At 40.8% G+C, this 18415-nt stretch overlaps 1 protein-coding gene across 1 annotated transcript; it reads left to right on the top strand.

Annotated features, from left to right (window-relative positions):
* Nucleotides 1–7542: 7542 nt before the first annotated feature.
* LOC133884391 (ARM REPEAT PROTEIN INTERACTING WITH ABF2-like) lies at nucleotides 7543–17366 on the top strand. Its single transcript, XM_062323786.1, has 19 exons — nucleotides 7543–7959; nucleotides 8052–8209; nucleotides 8584–8756; nucleotides 8841–8961; nucleotides 9086–9160; nucleotides 10313–10407; nucleotides 10920–10995; nucleotides 12202–12309; nucleotides 14400–14528; nucleotides 14796–14864; nucleotides 14938–14997; nucleotides 15086–15209; nucleotides 15290–15429; nucleotides 15888–15951; nucleotides 16052–16131; nucleotides 16289–16353; nucleotides 16482–16599; nucleotides 16677–16801; nucleotides 16896–17366. The coding sequence occupies exons 1-19, from the start codon at nucleotides 7635–7637 to the stop codon at nucleotides 16993–16995; spliced, it is 2205 nt and encodes a 734-aa protein (XP_062179770.1). The 5' UTR covers nucleotides 7543–7634; the 3' UTR covers nucleotides 16996–17366.
* The last annotated feature ends 1049 nt before the right edge of the window (nucleotides 17367–18415 follow it).

Genomic DNA, 18415 nt, shown 5'->3' with positions numbered 1-18415 from the left:
ATATCTTTACCCATACGACAAGAGATGACCCTCCATACAACCTATCGGTTGCAAGTGATAATTCACAAGACTATTGTTTACGTACCCACCCCAAATCTTTGTTTCTATGCTCGAGTATGTGGATGCCACCTAGAGATCTACTCCCAAAGCAATTTCAGTGCCTCTGCAAGCCTCTCACTCACATTCCGGGAGCATGAGTCAAATGAACCCAGCGTCTTACGATACGTGGCTCATCCTTACCCTATTTGGATATGTGGTAGTACAGAGAGGTGCTTAAGTCAATAGCGCCAACGAGCGGTGCTTAAACGATACAAACAGTCTATGACATCCGAGTTCCTCTTCCGACCTACCCCTAGCACCGTTAATATCTGTCTCATTCTCACAACTCATCATCCTACATCATTATCACCGCGAAAGTTAAGCCTATAGCTCATGAATGATGGAACATTCCACCGCTCGACTTTTACTGTGACCTATGTATTGCTAAGCATTTTAGACAAATTTTAAGTTAGACATTAACATAGTTATCCCCATGTTATAAGGATTGGGATCAATAATAACAAGATAGGGATAAATGCAACAAGATAGGTTCTACTCGATTCCCGACATCGACTAGCTAAACATGCATATACGACACATATCAATATTTAACAGATGGACCAACAATTCACCAAATATATGGAATAAATATGATATATGCTTACCTTGGTGCTCTACTTCAAATCAAGATAAACCACAAAACCTTCTAAAAAAACCCATCACTCTCTGGTTCATCAATAATTAAAAGAGGGAAAATTCATCATAATAAGCATAATGAAATGTCATAAAGTATGCTTCATGATGCATGATCATGAACAAATGCAATGCGACATGTCATGAAAATATTTTTGAGAAACCAAGTTGAAATGTGCCTTGGTTTATATATGATGAGTGATTGGTAAGGTTGTCAATTTAGTTTGTTGAGTTTTGGCTTGAGCTTGGTTTGAGCATTTTGATTATGGATTAATTGGAGTTGGAGTTGGAGAAATATATTTTCTTGTCTCATGATGTGCAGGCGATGGATGCAACTTGGTGTTCGACGGTGGGATGATCGGGGCTAAGCGGAATGTTTGATGTCGGATGATCAAGGAGGCCGAGCGGAGTCATGGGTGATCCTAGTTGAACATGTAGAGGTCAAGCAAACCATACAAGGCAGATGGAGACATCGTGTTGACAAAGTCAAGTGAAGGGAATGCCGATGCAAGTGACAAGGCGGTCCGAGGGATCAGGAGTGGGAGAGATTTGCTGGCGGTCAGTATCGTAAGACGGACTACACGCATCAACATTAGAGCGTTTGCTTAAGGTGTAAGCAAGTGGGGAGTCACACTTTGAGAAGCGTGCTACGGTTTTGTGGTTTGGCCCCTTAACCGTAGGAGGACTGGAGGAGTATGTGACACCATCGTGAAGCTTGCATCGAGGCGAAGTTAAGTCGTGAAGGCACCGTGGCCGTCAGATGAATCGAGAAGAAAATGGACCAAAGTGCCCTTGGTGTAGGTAGGAGTGTACTAGAAGAGAGGAGAATTTTAGAAAAAAGGTAGGAAACTTAGGGGTCAAGTTTTCTATGCTTATAAATAGAGGAGTATGACTATGAGAGGACATGAATCAACCATTTTAACCCCATTGTGCTATCCATATAAGAGCCTTGTGCTAGGGTTTTAGAGGAGAGTAAGAAGAGTGCTTAGTCTATGTATTAGGTGAGAGCTTTGTTAGAAAAAATATTTGTAATCTATCTAAAATAGAGCTGACCTCTGCTACAATGAAGTTTATTTTTCTTCATGGTATTGTGTTCACCTCCGTTTAGTTTCCTTTTATTGGTTCCCTTGCAAGTTTGCAAGTTTTTCAGTTTCCGGATTTGATTTCATTTTGAGTTTTTGGCTGAAATTTTAGCACCTTGTGAGGTCATTCTTCTTGTTGCTAGAGACATAAAATTTGCATGCACACGCTTATGTGATGGAGTCTTAAATTCTCTTGCCTCTAAACAATCAATTTGGAGAGTTTTATCGCTTGGTGTTTATCTTTTCTTGTTTCTTTGCAAGTTGTGATATTTCGAGTGCTAAGACACATAGATTGATTTTAAATGGAACCTATGGTTCATATACCATTCGTGGAATTGTGTTACCTCAATTTTCTCTTATTAAAATTTCTCTCTATTTTTGCTTCCGCTTGAGTTTTGAGATATGTTGGGTGATCCAAATAGAAGAAGGTCATCAATTTCGTAAGAAATTTGTTGATGCACCTATTCACCCCTCTAGTCGTCAATCTCATTCATACATTTTTTTTCTAGTTAGCACATATCATAAGAAGACTAGAAAAATTGGTTTCCTCTTAGAATTGTAATTAATTAATTAATGGCGAATTAATAAAACTTTAACATGATTAATTTATCTTAGAAAATTAATTGTTTATTTTGATGTGGATATATTAATAGATAAAGGATATTATTATGAGAGCAACAAATTTGGTTTCATAATTTTTAGAGCTATAAAGAATTTATTATGAATTTTATAAGTTTCAGTAAAATAGTAAACTGTACTAAAATGGTTTTGTCTAATTTGACCACAGTCAAACCACCAATATGGGCAGTCAGACCGCTAGGAGTGGCGATTGGACCATGGGACGAGTGGCCAGACTCCTAGAAAGTGCATCAATTTGATACCCGACGGTCAAACCAACCCAAGGGGCGGTCTAACTCCTGGAATGATGATTAGACTGCTATGAAACGCGGTCATACCGCTGTGCTCGGCCAGTGGCACTTGGCAAGCTCGTCGGTGATGCCTTCAGTCAAGGCAGATACCTTATTGTGAGGAACCATCCAAATAATATTCTAATTAATCATTCAGTTGGTCATTTGTGTAATCACGACTACAATGATTAAACAGAATATCACTCTGGTAGTCCCGACATGTGTTTTGTGCTAAAGATCGGAACACATGTTTATAACAAGCATATCATCATAAGATATAATAAAGAGCGAGTAATCAAATTAAGTTACAAGTCTTTAAATAGATTAATTTTACAAGAAAGCATAAACCGAACAGTGTTAGAGTAGCTACATAGCGAAAAGAGTTAAATAATAACAAAAAATAGGTAGGACTATTTACCCTAAGGTGCCACCCCAAAATAACAACACACGAGCAGAATGACACTACTTCTGTTCGTCGCCAACATCGGTGGACGTAAAGTAGCCAAAACTAAATTTTCATCACTGAAAAAACAAACAAAGCACGTGAATATGAAAGTACTTGCAAGACTTAATCCATAGTGGACAATTATAAATAGCCTGACTTCAAAAAGAATGCAATTTGGATACTAAGGACTCAGACAAGTGGTTAAGTAAATTTCATATGAAAAAGTACTTTCAATTCAAGTGTAAGCATCTACACCTAACCATAAATAATATTCTATTCTGAAATCATTACCATACCATAGTTATAACTTGAACTGTATCAAAATTTTAACAACATCACCATACATTTCCCAACATACCATCACAACCACAACCACAACCTGAACTATATGATTGATGCAAATAGACAGAAGCGTGCTCATAACAAGAACGTGACAATTCGAATTGTTTTACACCCTGCATGTGGTACTCCATTACTTACACGACTTGAGCACCATACGACTTACATGACCACATAGGTTCATACAAGAGGTACTCATGTCAACCTTTCCCAAATAAGCCATAATTGTTTGAACATTCACCTCGACATGCGGGGTCATCTAGAACTACTTCCAGAGCAAACTAGATACTCATTTCAAACCTATTATACTGACAACACCAGAGACTAGCGCGCCAAAAGATCATAACTACATAAGTTATTTGGCTCATCCATCTCATATACGGATACGTGGTAAGTACGGACAAGTGCTAAAACCAACTGCAACAACGGACGGTGCTTAATTGATTTAAGCAGGCCTATAGCATTCGAGACTCTCTTCTCGAGCCATCTCTATTACCCGCCTGAATCTCGACTCATCCTCACTAACTTACACCATCCTCCATCATCATTATCTTTGTGATATAAGGTAAACCTTAAGCTCATGAACGATGGTCGAACCACCACTCGACTTCTATCAAAGACCTAAGTTATGCTAAGCATAACACATTCTTTTTAAGTTAGACCATTATGTGACATGAACAACCCATGTTACAAAGGATCAAGCGATAAACAATGTCAAGGGAGGATAATGCAACGAATAGGATATAACCCAAAACCCGACATAAGACTCATTGATATGCAAACATACATAAAACATAACTTATCAATTGACACAATATATGATCCAAAATAATGGGATGAAAATGATTAGATGCTTGCCTTTGTTGATCAGCTTCATAAGCAAGGGAAACAACTTCCAGATCACACTCGATCACACCCACGTCACCCTCCGATCCTTCGTTTACTAAAGAAGAATGCGTGCAATGATGAGTATAAAAAAGATACAATGAGATGTCCTACATGATGCATAACAGTAGTAAATGCATCATAACATCAAGCTAAGAGTACAAGACCTACAAAGGAACAAAGAAGGTTTATGAACTAAACTACGTTAGAAGTTGACAGACATCCGGATAGTCCGAGTCAGGTCGGAGTCTCCGGCTCGGATCCTCTGGGTCGACCTCCGGTTTGGGTTCTCAGTTAACTCCTAACTCAAAATAATTCAGATTATCCGGGTTAGGCCAGATACTCCAGGTTTGGCCAGATTGTCTGGGTTTTACTCTGAGTGATTGTGCTTGGTTAAAATTAAAATGAATTACCTGGAGTGTCGGGGTGGATCCGAATACTCCGGATTTTGGCAGACTTGAAACTCACAACGTTTTTCCTTAGTCGATCCATCATGCATGTAAAAGCCCATCCCACCCAAACACGTAGGAGCACTGGTATAAGGGTTCTAAAGTCAAATTGCTCACTAAACAACATGATATTTGGGTAAGCTCAACTGGGCTCACCCGGAACCTCCGGGTTTAACCCGGATACTCTAGGTTCCTCTAGAGAGCACTTTGCAAAGCGCAGTTTTGAATTGATTTGATTTGCATGTTAAAAACTAACATGCCTAAGCATGCACTGGCACTAATACCTTAGTACTAGACCTACTACACTCACTCTAGCAACACAATTCACTAACTCCACCTCAATCCACTCCGAAAAGCTCAAAACCTCAAGAACACAATATTGCTTCGCCATCCTCCGTTGTAGCTCACGAATCCATCTAAGACCGAGCCAAAAACATGCATTTCCACTAAGGAAACCCCAGGGACTTTCCCAAGATCCTCTGTCTAAGATGGTGGCCTTCGGTTGAGGAAGATTCAAAGGAAAAGCTTGGAGAAGAAATGAACGAGCTGCTGCAAAAATCCAGAAAAGAGAGGTGTGACGAGTTGGTGGCCAATCCTTCAAATCTCCATGCATGCAGCTAAAACTTGGATGATTAGAAGCCAAAGACGTGGGGAATGCGTTAGCATAGCATGCATACCTTGAATCCTTGATCTTGGGTGGGATTTTGGTAAAAGAATGGAGAGAGTGCTTGAGAGGAGAAAAGAGAGCAGCAACTCCTGCTGCGGTCTTGGGCGTGGGGAGGGAGAGGAGAGTGAGTGAGGGAGAGAGAGGGTGGTGGGGCTGCTGGTGGGGGAAAAATGAGGGGGTAGGCTAGTCTAAGATAGGGTCCACTTTTAAGAGTGAGAAGCTAAAAACTGCTGCTAAACTTTTATAAGAACTTGTGCAGCGATTCACTTCTAAGCGAGACTAACTAACGAAAATTCTAATGTCGGTTATTTTCAAAACACTAGCAAAAGTTAAAACCTCCATAGAAAAATAACAAGCACTAAACAAAGCTCATGATTAACATGATGTCCATGATGCATGATCATACTTATGCTTACAGTTTTAGGACGTGACATAAATGCTCTATGTAACTAACGAGATCCATTTAGATGGTTTGAATGACATGCATGAAGCCAAAAGCTTAGGCCTCATGGATTAACGTCCATGACTAGGTGGAGCTTGCTTCTATAGCTATGGGGGGGGGGGGGAACTTGGGAGAAATGTGGCAAAAGGGGTTGGGGAGCTTCATCTTGGTGTGAGAAAGTTTTCTAGAGGGTTGGCCAGCTCCGGAGAAGCTCTAATGTGGAGATCAGCTTTGGGGTGCTTCATCCAGCCTATAGGTGTAAGAAAAGCTCGGGGTTTGCTCCAGTGAGAGAATGCTTAAGGATGAGCTCGGGGACGATGTGGGAGACTGTGGGCGACCTCCTTCGATCTTTGGCTTCTGTTGAGCTCAAGGTGGAGGAATGGTGAGGGAGCTCCTCCCTCTCTCTCTCTCTCAGGTGAGGGATAAAATGAATGAGTGAGAGTGAGAGGTGGTCGATGGGGTCTTTAATGACCGCTCTGAGTCCTGGCGATCAGACCGAGGAGAGGCATTGTGTAGAAAGTTATCTTTCTTTTCCCTATTTCTTCCAATTCCTTTCTCATTCTTTTCTAAATGATTTAGGGGCTATCTAAATTACTTAAAACAATTCCACTCATAAATATACAGTGGGAACCTGCGTTGATTAACGATGTAACATTTTTCCAAAATACTTTTGAACACTTATAACAAAAGCTGGAAACATGAATTATGATATCATGATGTATATGCATGCTTGATGATTAGGTTAGAGTTTTGAGGTGTGACAAAATGGGACACCATAGAGATCTAATCTCTGATGGCGAGAAAATACAACATTCTTAATAGTATAAAAATGTGATATCACATGACACAAAAATACAACAAACTCTTAAGTTATATAAGATAGCGTAAAGAATGCAACACATCAAAGCATGCAACACATCAACTTGTCTCGCTCACCACCAGGGACCTAAGCCTTCTCTTGGCAATAATTGCCAATTCTCATCTTAGAACCAGCTTGCGTGCCACAGTGTCCACCTTAACATTTTTAACGAGTTGCAACTAACACCACAAAAACATGTCAAGAGGTCTTGCAACCACTTCAATGAAGATGATTTTGTTGTCGACGTGGTAGCTAGGGCAATGATTGCCCTCTTGCGTGGATGCAATATTATTGTGTATTTGTGTTACTCGGATAAAAGAAAGTTATGCTAAATCTTCTTATACCAACAAGGCAATTGTGTCATTCGTGTTACTTCTTTTTCTCCGTAGTAACTAGGACTTTCTTAGATAATGGGCATTTATTCCAGCTGCTGCATCGTGAAATGCATAAAACCTAGTGCATTATTATAATTTCCAGCTCAAAGCTGAACCCTTGAAGGAATAGGAAAAATCCTTCATGACATTGCAACTTTTGATGAAAATTGCTTGAATTCTTGTATGACATTTCTTTTTAAACCCCTAAAATTCTCACAAATTCATACTATAAATTGCAACGATTGCTCCGTTAATCCGAAATTCGATATACACGATTAAAGTAAAACACAACAGTGAGGAAAGGAAAGCGTAGCGTTTTTACGGCCCAAGTGTTCATTTCTACCGAATACTAAATAAATCCCTATCGCGCCGGGCGCATACTCTTTTGCTTCCGCCTTTTCCTCCCCGGCTCAACCTCCGACACGCTCCCCCCGCCGCCGTCGACCCGTCGAATGGAGGCGGAGCAGCAGCAGCCGCAGCGCCCACGCCGCAAGGGGCAGAAGCGGAAGTTGGAGGACGAGGCGGCGGCCGCCGTCGCCGCGGCGGCTGCGGCTGCGGCTGCGGCGTCTTCGCTCGGCAGCGCGGGCGCCGACGACGACAACGAGGAGGACGACGGCTCCGCGGGCCTCGAGATCTGCTGCCGCCACTCCCACGTGGCGCTCGCCCGCGAGGTCCGCACGCAGGTCGACGTCCTCCTCCGCTGCGTCTCCTGGCGCCACGCCGACCGCGCCGCTGCCAAGCGCGCCACCCACGTCCTCGCCGAGTTCGCCAAAAACGGTAACACTCCCTCACCCATCCGCTCGCCGACCGCACCGATCCGTGCGCCGGCGCCCTCACTGAGACGGATCTGGTGGTTGTTTCCTGCGCAGAGGAGGTTGTCAACGTGATAGTAGAGGGCGGGGCCGTGCCGGCGTTGGTGCGCCACCTGGGGGAGCCCGCCGCGGCGCAGGAGGAGCAGCAGCCGCGGCCGTTTGAGCATGAGGTCGAGAAGGGCGCTGCCTTCGCTCTGGGCCTCCTAGCCGTAAAGGTTCCTTCATTGATTTCCTATTTAAGTTGTAGTCGAGCTTCTGCTTCCATATCACTGCAATTCCTTGGATTATTGTTAAATTTATGATCGATATAGGATTATGAATTTAAGTTCAAGTTTCCTGTGGCACAGGAACTTCAAATATCCCTTTATACAGTAATCCCGAACCTCCTAACCTCCATCAGTTATATGTCTGCATTTATCGTAAAATTTGTAACATCCCATGCCTTCTTATTAGGAAAAAAAAATCAAGTATTCTTTAGTCAATATAATTTGTCGTAATCTTCCCTAGTACCCTTTTGGAACCCTCGAATAATTGTGCTTTGAGCATGGACACTTCATAGTTTCATTTACTTGGTGTCTTGCTATAACAGCCTGAACATCAACAACTTATAGTTGATGCCGGTGCGCTACCTCCGCTGGTGAATCTCTTGAAAAGGCAGAAAAATACTACAAATTTGAGGGTGGTTAACAGTGTTATCAAGAGAGCAGCTGATGCAATTACTAATCTTGCTCATGAAAATAGCAACATCAAAACTAGTGTCAGGTTTGTTCTATGTCTCTTTGATCATTGATGCTGTTTTTCTTTGGGAAGTTCTCACTTCTTGCTGATGGTTTTGTTTTACTGCAGAATGGAAGGTGGAATCCCACCTCTTGTTGAATTGCTAGAATCGCAGGATCTTAAGGTGCAGAGAGCAGCTGCAGGGGCCTTGAGAACTCTAGCTTTTAAAAATGATGAAAACAAAAGTCAGGTGAGATATCAAAATAAATGAAGTCAACATTCGTGTTAATTTTGACATCTAAACTTGCATATTCTTTCACACATATACACTTTTCTTGTTTATACATGGTGAATTTTCGCTGCAATGCATGCAGATTGTTCAATGCAATGCTTTGCCAACTTTGATCTTAATGCTGCTATCAGAGGATGCTGCAATTCACTATGAAGCAGTAAGGCGCCGAGTACTCTCATTTCTATCATCAACTCCGCTTCTTTGACAGAGCCATTTTTTATGCTGCTGACATGTCATCTATATATTAATTATGAGGTTAAGGTTGTTACAGAGAAATGGTCATATGCTTTCGACTTGTGCTTTCTTCAGTTTTGCTCAATCTTGAATCAACAATTATCCTAAGCCCTTATGGAATTTAACTTTTAATGATCCTTATCGAGAGCTTAATGCTGGACCATAGCATTTTATGTTACATTTACATGGAAAATTTCCTGGTGTATTTTCGAAAAGTCTGAATGGAAACTTAATATAGTTCTAATGGAACTGGGGTGAACCCTTTTAATCTAAAAAAGAAATTAACATAATTGGCCATTCACAGTTACCTTACAGATTGTGTCAAGTAAGATGCGATTTCATTAATATTTCCTTGAAGCATGTGGGAATTTTATCATCCATTATAGTATATTAATTTGGATCCTTGATAACTATGTATCATGCACTGATATTGATCTATATCTTGAGCCAACTTTAGCGAAATTGGTAGAGCTAATTGAATTGGCGGAGCTAAGCATTCTTCCATGTTCCGCAGTGTCGTTTTTCTGTCAACTGGTGATAGGCCTTAGTGGCTGAATTAAGCAAGTTCAAGGGTTCTGTGAGGCTAAAATTTTAAGCTTAGGAACATTAGCGACACAACCAAATAAGTTTGAAGACCTTTGGAGCATGTTAGTCTTTATCAGCATGGTGTGCAAACATGGATTACTTGAAAAATTATTGAATGGCTATACATAGTTGCTACTTCTTTCCTGAAATATTTACAAGAAGCAACCTGCACCAGCTACTTGGAACATTTTTACTAAGTAATAGAGTAAATCTTTGGAGGTTATGTAAAACAAATAAACCTCATGGAAATTGGTCGGAGTTACTTGCCTATATATTTTAAACATGTTCTATGCCCATTCATCTGTAAACATACTTCTGCGCAGTGCAAGGTTACCTGTCTGGCTGTCTGTATTAAGTTTTTTAGTGATCCAACATGCATGGATGAAAGGCTTACATGGAATATCGCCCTAGTCTTGGAACTAGTCTACTCACGATCTCTTTAATCTTTATTGCAATGCACTCAAAGAAATATTCTGTGTTGACATCTTAGGTTGGTGTCATTGGAAATCTGGTTCATTCGTCACCAAATATCAAGAAGGAGGTTCTTAATGCAGGGGCCCTGCAACCTGTGATCGGGTTATTAAGGTATGGTCATTGTATGCTGTTTTATGACATGCATATAACATTTATAATTATATATAGTTGTTGGATTCTGCTCCGATACTACTAACAACTAAAGTTTTATATATTTTTCTGTTTTGCATGGGGACTTTTGAATTATTATTATTATTATTATTATTATTATATACTGCACGCTAACGTGACGTACAAATGCTCAATTTCTGTAAGGACACCAGTGCACATGCTTTTCTGAATGCTGTTTAACTTTATAGATTTAAGCGATACAAGATATGTTAATTATTATCTTATGATTTTTGTCGACTTTTGAATGTAAGCTTGGCCATTCCTAGTCTTTTCCTATTCAAGATCCATATCATTTGTATTCCATCCCACCCTTATTCAAATGAGAAGTTTTTTTTTTAATTGTCCTTTCAGTCTCAGAAGGGTGTACTAGGACTTGCTATAGCTCTGAATCTATGCCCTCCTAACTCGATCTCAAGAATATCTGCTTGATGTATGAAACATATTTCTTTCAGCTCTTGTTGTACAGAAAGCCAAAGAGAGGCTGCTTTGTTGCTAGGACAATTTGCTTCAGCCGATTCTGATTGCAAGGTGTGTGCAAAAATGCTTCATTCATTTTTTGCAAGTCTTAAGTAATTTTTGCAAAATTATTGGTAGTTAGTCAAGACTGTCAGCAATTTACATATCTATGTTTTAATTGTTGTGATGTTTGAGCTGCAAATTGTGGTAGAAATAAAAATTTCATTGCAAAACTACTGGTAGTTTGTCAAAACTATGGGCAATTTACATATGTGAGTTTTATTTTGTGTACTGCAGATTGTATGGAAATATATTTTTCAGTAAACTCCATTTCTGATCATTCCCAACAGTCGTGATGGATTCTGATAGCTGGGATCGTCTTTCGACATGATGACTCGTAGGACTTACCTGCCACTGGCCAGCCCACACACCACCTCTCTCTTTCTCCCTGGTTCTCTTTTCTAACTATGTCTCTGACTCTCTTATTCTCGGGCTGATCTGGTGCCGCAATCATGAGTCAAGATCGGCCTGGCAACCTCTGCAACTTACCTGTCCTCAGTATCGGCACCACTCACCTTCCTCGGCCACTCCATCTTATACCTCTGACATGACCGGATTCTCCTATATAATACTTTCATTGGAGTGGAGGAACAAAAAACAGAATCAAAGTACTTTTCCCTAATGTAATGCTTTTGTGTGAGAGATACCATTGACCTACTGTTTGTTAGAGACTTAAATGCCTGTAATGTTATTTATCAAATACTAATTAAATGCCTGTGCATCGCAATGGATACAAAAATGATATAATACCCCAATACATCGAGCTGTTGTTGCTAGTCTCTGCGTGTGCCAAGCCCCCTATGCTCACCAACACCGCTTCCTCGCTGTCACTATGCCCGACCTAGCTCCGTGGCCACATGCATCGTTGCGCCACCACTCCTGGCCTACTCCGCACCCTCAGCCCTGCCTTATAAGGAGATCTCTGGTAAAAGATTAAGATTTTATAGAAGTTAATTTCTTTGTTGCAGATGTGTTTTTTTTTGTTAGAGGTTTTCTAGGGGGGGTGGAAGGGAGGCCCCCCGTGACCACTTGTCATCTGCTTTTTGGGAAGGGATGGAAAGTTAGAACAAGAAAGAGCTCACAAATTAAATCTTTTATGTCAGTAAAGGTTAAGGAAAGCTAGAATTATAAAACTCAAGGAATTGTGAGAAAAAAGAAGTGTAGGACTGTTTTTTCAGCTATTCTTGTCTGAACTTTCTAGACATGTTTGTTTTGTAGGTGCATATTGTGCAAAGGGGTGCAGTCCGACCATTAATTGAAATGCTACAGTCGGCTGATGTCCAACTACGAGAGATGTCTGCTTTTGCACTTGGGAGGCTTGCGCAGGTTTAATTTTCATTCTAATATGACATGATATTTTTTTGTTTGCCAGCTATTTTACCTTTATCTATTCTAGAGACTCTGTAGCAGTGAAGCAAAAAACAATGCACACAAATTTTGTTGCTCTTTTATAAAAACCGCATGATATATCACTTTGTCAAATTTGTTCCTTCGCTCCTCTGTGTTGATGGCAAGTTGGCAATTATATCGCAATAGGGCATGCGATTAAGTTAGGAGATATGTTACCTTTTAAATTAGGAGATAAGTTTGGTAATTTATAATTTGATTTGTTAAGAGATAGAATCAGCTAGGAGATATAGTTGGACTCGGTTTAATAGTTAGTTGGATTAGGATTGTGACTCTTTAGTTGGCTAGCTATATATAGTTGGCAATAGCCGTGTATTAGGACAAGCAAGAAGCTAAACAAAGTAAAGATCAGAGCCCGCTAGGCGGTGCGATCTAGTTATCCTAGTTACCCGTCTACAATATTTTGTAGCAGAGCTACTTGCCAGTGGCTGCTGCCCAACAGCCAGCCTGCACCCCTCATCATGGTTGATGACGCCTACATCATATAATTTCTTGGCAAAATGATGGGGAAACTTTTGGCGAAGGTTGAAGCAATCGAGGCTTGTCAACATAAATGGGTGAAAAATTTCAACACCAATGCACGGGACATGCTACCATCAGCTGCCCCAACGGTCACATTAGCACAAGTCGCTTCACCGCTACTAGTGTCGGTTGAAGTGCTACCGTCTGCTCTCGTGGCCACACACCCCGAGCCTACCATAGTGCTACCATTTCCTGCAGTCACATGCATGGTACTACCAGATCCTTGAGCATTGTCACTCGAATTTGTTGCGTCGACATCTACACCTGGTGATTCAGTTCCAATGAAGGAGGTAGAGGCAAAGCAGGAGGCAACATTGCTTTCATCCGTGGTGTCACTGGTCATCAAACAACCACCTGCTATTTCTGCTCCGGTGCCAATTGTATTGCCGGTGACAAATGTCTCACTCTCAATCTTGTTGTCCTTAGCTACTACAACGGTGCCTATGCTGAGAAACAAGGATGCTATCACCTCCATCCTTCACAATGTGGGCGTGTTCAAGAACTACAAGGAACCTTCCAAGAACATCAAACTTTCATCGGCATGGGGCTTCCATGGCCACCACCACAGCTCAAGGACGAGCTGTTTCATGGCAAGGAGGGAAAATATATACGCAATAGGGCATGAGATCAAGTTAGGAGATTTGTTACCTTTTAAATTAGGAGATAAGTTTGGTAATTTAAAGTTTGGTAATTTAGGATTTGATTTGTTGAGAGATAGAATTAGCTAGGAGATATAGTTGGATTCAGTTTAATAGTTAGTTGGATTAGGATTAGGACTCTTTAGTTGGCTGGCTATATATAGTTGCTAATAGCTGTGTATTAGGGCAAGCGAGAAAATAAACAAAGTAAAGATCAGAGACTACTAGGCGGGGCAATTTAGTTATCCCAGTTACCCGTCTACAATAACTATATGTGGGGATGCAAATATCATAATATGTTTAGGACAAGATTTATAGTGAGTGTGTTCATTCTTGAAAGAAACAGCATGAGTTTGACCAGGAGTTGGATATAGTGCACCATGAATAATTGAAGTTGCGAAGCTCTTCTCCATATAAGCAAAGTTTCGAGAACTGAGCCTTTCAAATGTTGGCTGGTATCTGCTCCACTGTGTGCTGTGACCACTAACCCTGCCTATCTTAGCAAAACTTTTGAACCGCCACAGGTCCTCTGGGCAGGATGGTGCCACCTAGAGCCAAGGCAGATGCCTAGGGGAACACTGAGGAAGACCTAGTTTGCCAGTGGCAGATCCTAGCAGAGTGATAATATGTGTGCTGTTTACATGCATATTGAAGTCAGGCATGCAAAATACGTCACTATTGGCACCAACCAAACCTCATAGCACATAACTTCCTTGCAAGATTGTTTGACTAGTTTCATTAATATAAGAGAAAATCCCCATACACCATTTATTCCCTTGTGGGTTAGTGGAGTTCGTTTATTTTTTAGCTTAGTTGTAACTTTTAATCTGATCTAAACATTTTTTTCAGGACACACATAACCAAGCAGGTATTGCATATAACGGTGGTTTGGTGCCTTTGTTAAAGCTTCTAGACTCAAAAAATGGCTCTCTGCAACATAATGCGGCATTTGCCCTTTATGGAGTTGCAGACAATGAGGTAATTCATGATTTTCTTTTTCAAAAGAAGGGTGACCATATTTCTGAAAAGCGTGTCTTGTACTGTTGGTTAATCCCATTTAGGGCCTGTTTGGAAAGGTGGTTTTGGGGTACAAACTTGAACTGAATCCTAAAAATTCCTAGACCAACCCCTCTCTTCCAAACAGGCCTTAATGTTCGGATTAATACATTTTTCATTTTCATTATTTCTCTTAGATTTCTTATCTTCATTATCTCCGAAGTAAATCACTATTCTTTCTTCTTATAGGACTATGTCTCTGACTTTATTAAAGTAGGAGGTGTCCAAAAGTTGCAAGATGGGGAATTTATTGTTCAGGTACGTCAACCATCGTAGCACAAATTTGCCACTTTGTTGTGACTGAGTTTGATTAAGTCATTGTTATTTTTAGGCAACAAAGGACTGTGTAGCAAAAACATTGAAGAGGTTAGAGGAGAAGATAAATGGACGAGTAAGCTATGCTCATAAGTTTATATCTCTATTTGCAATGTGCTTGACTGTAGTATTTATGCAACTAGTTCCCTTGTGACCGTTTACAGGTGTTGAAACACTTACTTTATTTGATGCGAGTAGGAGACAAATCTGTGCAGAGACGTGTTGCTCTGGCTCTGGCTCACCTTTGTGCCCCTGAAGATCAAAGAACAATTTTCATTGATAATAATGGTATAAACCGAAAACTGTACCTTTCCATTTTCATTCCACTGTGTGATGTTCTTTGTGGATTAAATTCTGGGTTAAGCCAGGTCTCGACCTGCTTCTTGATCTCCTAATTTCCATGAGCTCAAAACATCAACAAGATGGTTCAGCAGCATTATACAAATTGGCCAACAAAGCTGCAGCACTTTCTCCCATGGATGCTGCCCCTCCATCTCCAACACCACAGGTAGGTGAAAGAGTGATTTTAATTCAAATTTGCTATGGCTTATATACACTATTTGAGTAGCAGTGACTTTATGAGCCGTCACAATGACACGATCTATACTATGGTTTCTTGGCTGCACATGGATTTTATTTTTGGATAATCAATGTTGGAAAGGGCTGTTGGCATATAAGGGCCCAAAAGAGTTTCTCTTGTACTCCATTTCTGGTCAGGAACATAGGACAGCTTGTACAACCTGCTGGTGACAAATTTTACATAGACTGTTTTTTACTGCTTGGCAGTATGCTCAAAATTGTGGTAAATTTAGCTTGTCCTATCCTTGATATTTTATTCCAAATACTCCCTATTTTTGCAACTGGATGAAAAAAAAACATCATGACAATGAAGGATTGTTCTTCCATCCATATTCTTATAATCGCTGAGGCGCTGATCACTGTTACTAAAAATATATTCAATTGCAGGTTTATCTTGGCGAGCAATACGTCAACAGTTCAACACTTTCAGATGTTACTTTCTTAGTGGAAGGTTGGTACTATTTCAGGACCCTGATGTCATAAGTAGTTACTTGAAATAATCCCCTTTCTTTAAACGGCGTCTCTAATAATCTTATTCCCTCTTTGTGCAGGAAAACGCTTTTATGCACACAGAATCGCTTTGCTTGCTTCGTCAGATGCATTTCGTGCAATGTTTGATGGCGGGTATAGGGTGAGTTTTTTTAGGCTTGGCATAGCAGAGTGTACTTCTGCTGTTTGGATGCTGTGGGTCTCTTTTCCTAGTTGAACTGTTGCTACTTTTAATAGTTTGCTGTCCTTGAAAGAACCTTCAATCTCGATATACGTCTAATTCAAAAGTTGTTTACCAGGAAAAAGATGCAAGAGACATTGAAATTCCCAATATCAGATGGGATGTTTTCGAGCTCATGATGAGGTTAGCAAATCATTGACCTCCCTTCTTGCTTAGCTACGGATGTGTTTTTTATCTAGGGAACACGGATGTATTTTTCTGTCAGTATCTGCTTGATTAAAGTCTGAAATCATCCTATTTCGTTTATGCAGATTTATCTATACAGGGTCAGTGCAGATAACCAATGAAATTGCTCAGGATCTTCTTAGAGCCGCCGATCAGTATCTCTTAGAAGGCCTCAAACGCCTATGTGAATATACTATTGCGAAGGTGATTAGGAAAGCTACTCTCTAGTTGTGTTTAAACCACTGATTAGATATAAGTTAATTTTTTTTTTGGTCTTGCAGGACGTGAATCTAGATAACGTCTCTGACATGTATGACTTGTCCGAAGCATTTCATGCCGTATCATTGAGACATACGTGCATCTTGTTTATTCTGGAGCATTTTGACAAGATCTGCATCAGACCTGGGTATCTTCTAATAACCTTAATCTGGGACCACTATACGCATCTTCTAGTGCATTTCAAGTAACTTAAAATCTTTACATGCCATTTGGCCATGCAGTTCCACACAGCTGATCCAGGGTGTTATTCCTGAGCTCCGCAATTTCTTAACCAAGGCACTAAGTCCAAGAAGTCCGAGCGACAAGAACACGCAGACATGATGAGTCCACATTCGTTGACACCCCGCCACCTTCATCTGACGGGTGCTGCTGGAAATCCTGTACAGCTGAAGTTTCTGGCGTCGAAGCGTTGGATGGTATCTATTGTGGGTACATGGTGGCTGGGTCCTTAACATTGGCAATGTAACAACCTTTTGTTCAATTGAACAGAGGCTGTTGCTGATGAGAACTGGTGGGATAGGCTTAGTTGGACGGTCCTGACCAGATTTGTCGGTCTCGACTTCGTTTCCGAGTTTAGGTTCGTTTCCAGTTTCTAGTTAAATGTATGCCTGCGTCAGTGGAAAGTGAAAGCTTGAGCAGCGGTGTAATAGTCATCTGTGTCGTTCTTTGTGCTGTTAAACCGTTGTTTTTCACGTTCTGCCTGGTTGATAGTGTCTGACACGATCGAAGACAAGAATTGCCTGTCGAAAATAGAAATGTAAGATCTTGTTCCAAGCTCCAGCAACAGCGAGGCATGGATGATGGATGTCACCAAGCCTGGTGGTGGAGCCGTGGACGATGTCTTTGCACTACGAACTAGCAAGATCGAAGGACAAGGACAGTGACGGGAGTAGGCAATCAGTGGGCTCCAGCCTCCAGCGGCTGGGGTGATTTAATGATTTAATCTCAAAAAATCTAATGCCAATAAATCTGTTTGGATATCAAACGGGCATCTGGGGCCCACATGCCAGTCTCACTGCCAATGAAACCTTTCAAAAACAGCAAGCTTGTTGTGTGGCACTTGTACGATTAATCAATTCACCGGCTATGCTCGTTAACCTAGGACATAAACCCGTGAGCTTCCCCGTGCTACTCCTATTCTTGTTCCTATTTGCGAGATGTCCGGGTGGGTGCATCGTAGCTATGCATTATATTCTTGTTCCTATTTGCGTGTCCGGTTACAGTGATTTGTATCATAGTTATAAAGAGATAGGATTAATTCTGATATGGTTGTATTAATTTGATATAATAAGAAAAATTAATTATTAGTGAAAGAATGTCTTCTATGAACAAGTGCGGTAACTAAGTCACAGGTGTAGGGGTTGGTGACGTTTTAAAAGGAGGTGAATTAGAACGCTTAGAACTATTTCGGCTTAAAAACAACACAAGATAAATCTATATCAATTTCTATCTAAATGTGTTTTAGTTTTATCTAATGTGTCTACTCTACCGATCAAAGCATCTGCAACATATTAAAAAGGTAAATTGCAAGTAAGTAAATGCAAAAACGTAAATAAGGTAGAGAGAGCAAACTCGGCACAAGAATTTTTTTCATGTGGTATCGATGACATGAATGCCACATCTAGTCCACGTTGGAGTTTCATAAAGGATATACTCTCGGTCGGCACCCGATCGCGGCCTTTGAGCCACCAAGTCATAAAGACAAGGTTTCCACCCGGATGAGCCACCAAGGCAAGGTCTC

The sequence above is a fragment of the Phragmites australis genome, chromosome 11 (assembly GCF_958298935.1).
Source record: "Phragmites australis chromosome 11, lpPhrAust1.1, whole genome shotgun sequence".
Classification (NCBI taxonomy): Eukaryota; Viridiplantae; Streptophyta; class Magnoliopsida; order Poales; family Poaceae; genus Phragmites; species Phragmites australis.
Note: the sequence above shows the minus strand (reverse complement) of the source record. Positions and strands in the feature narration are given on the sequence as shown.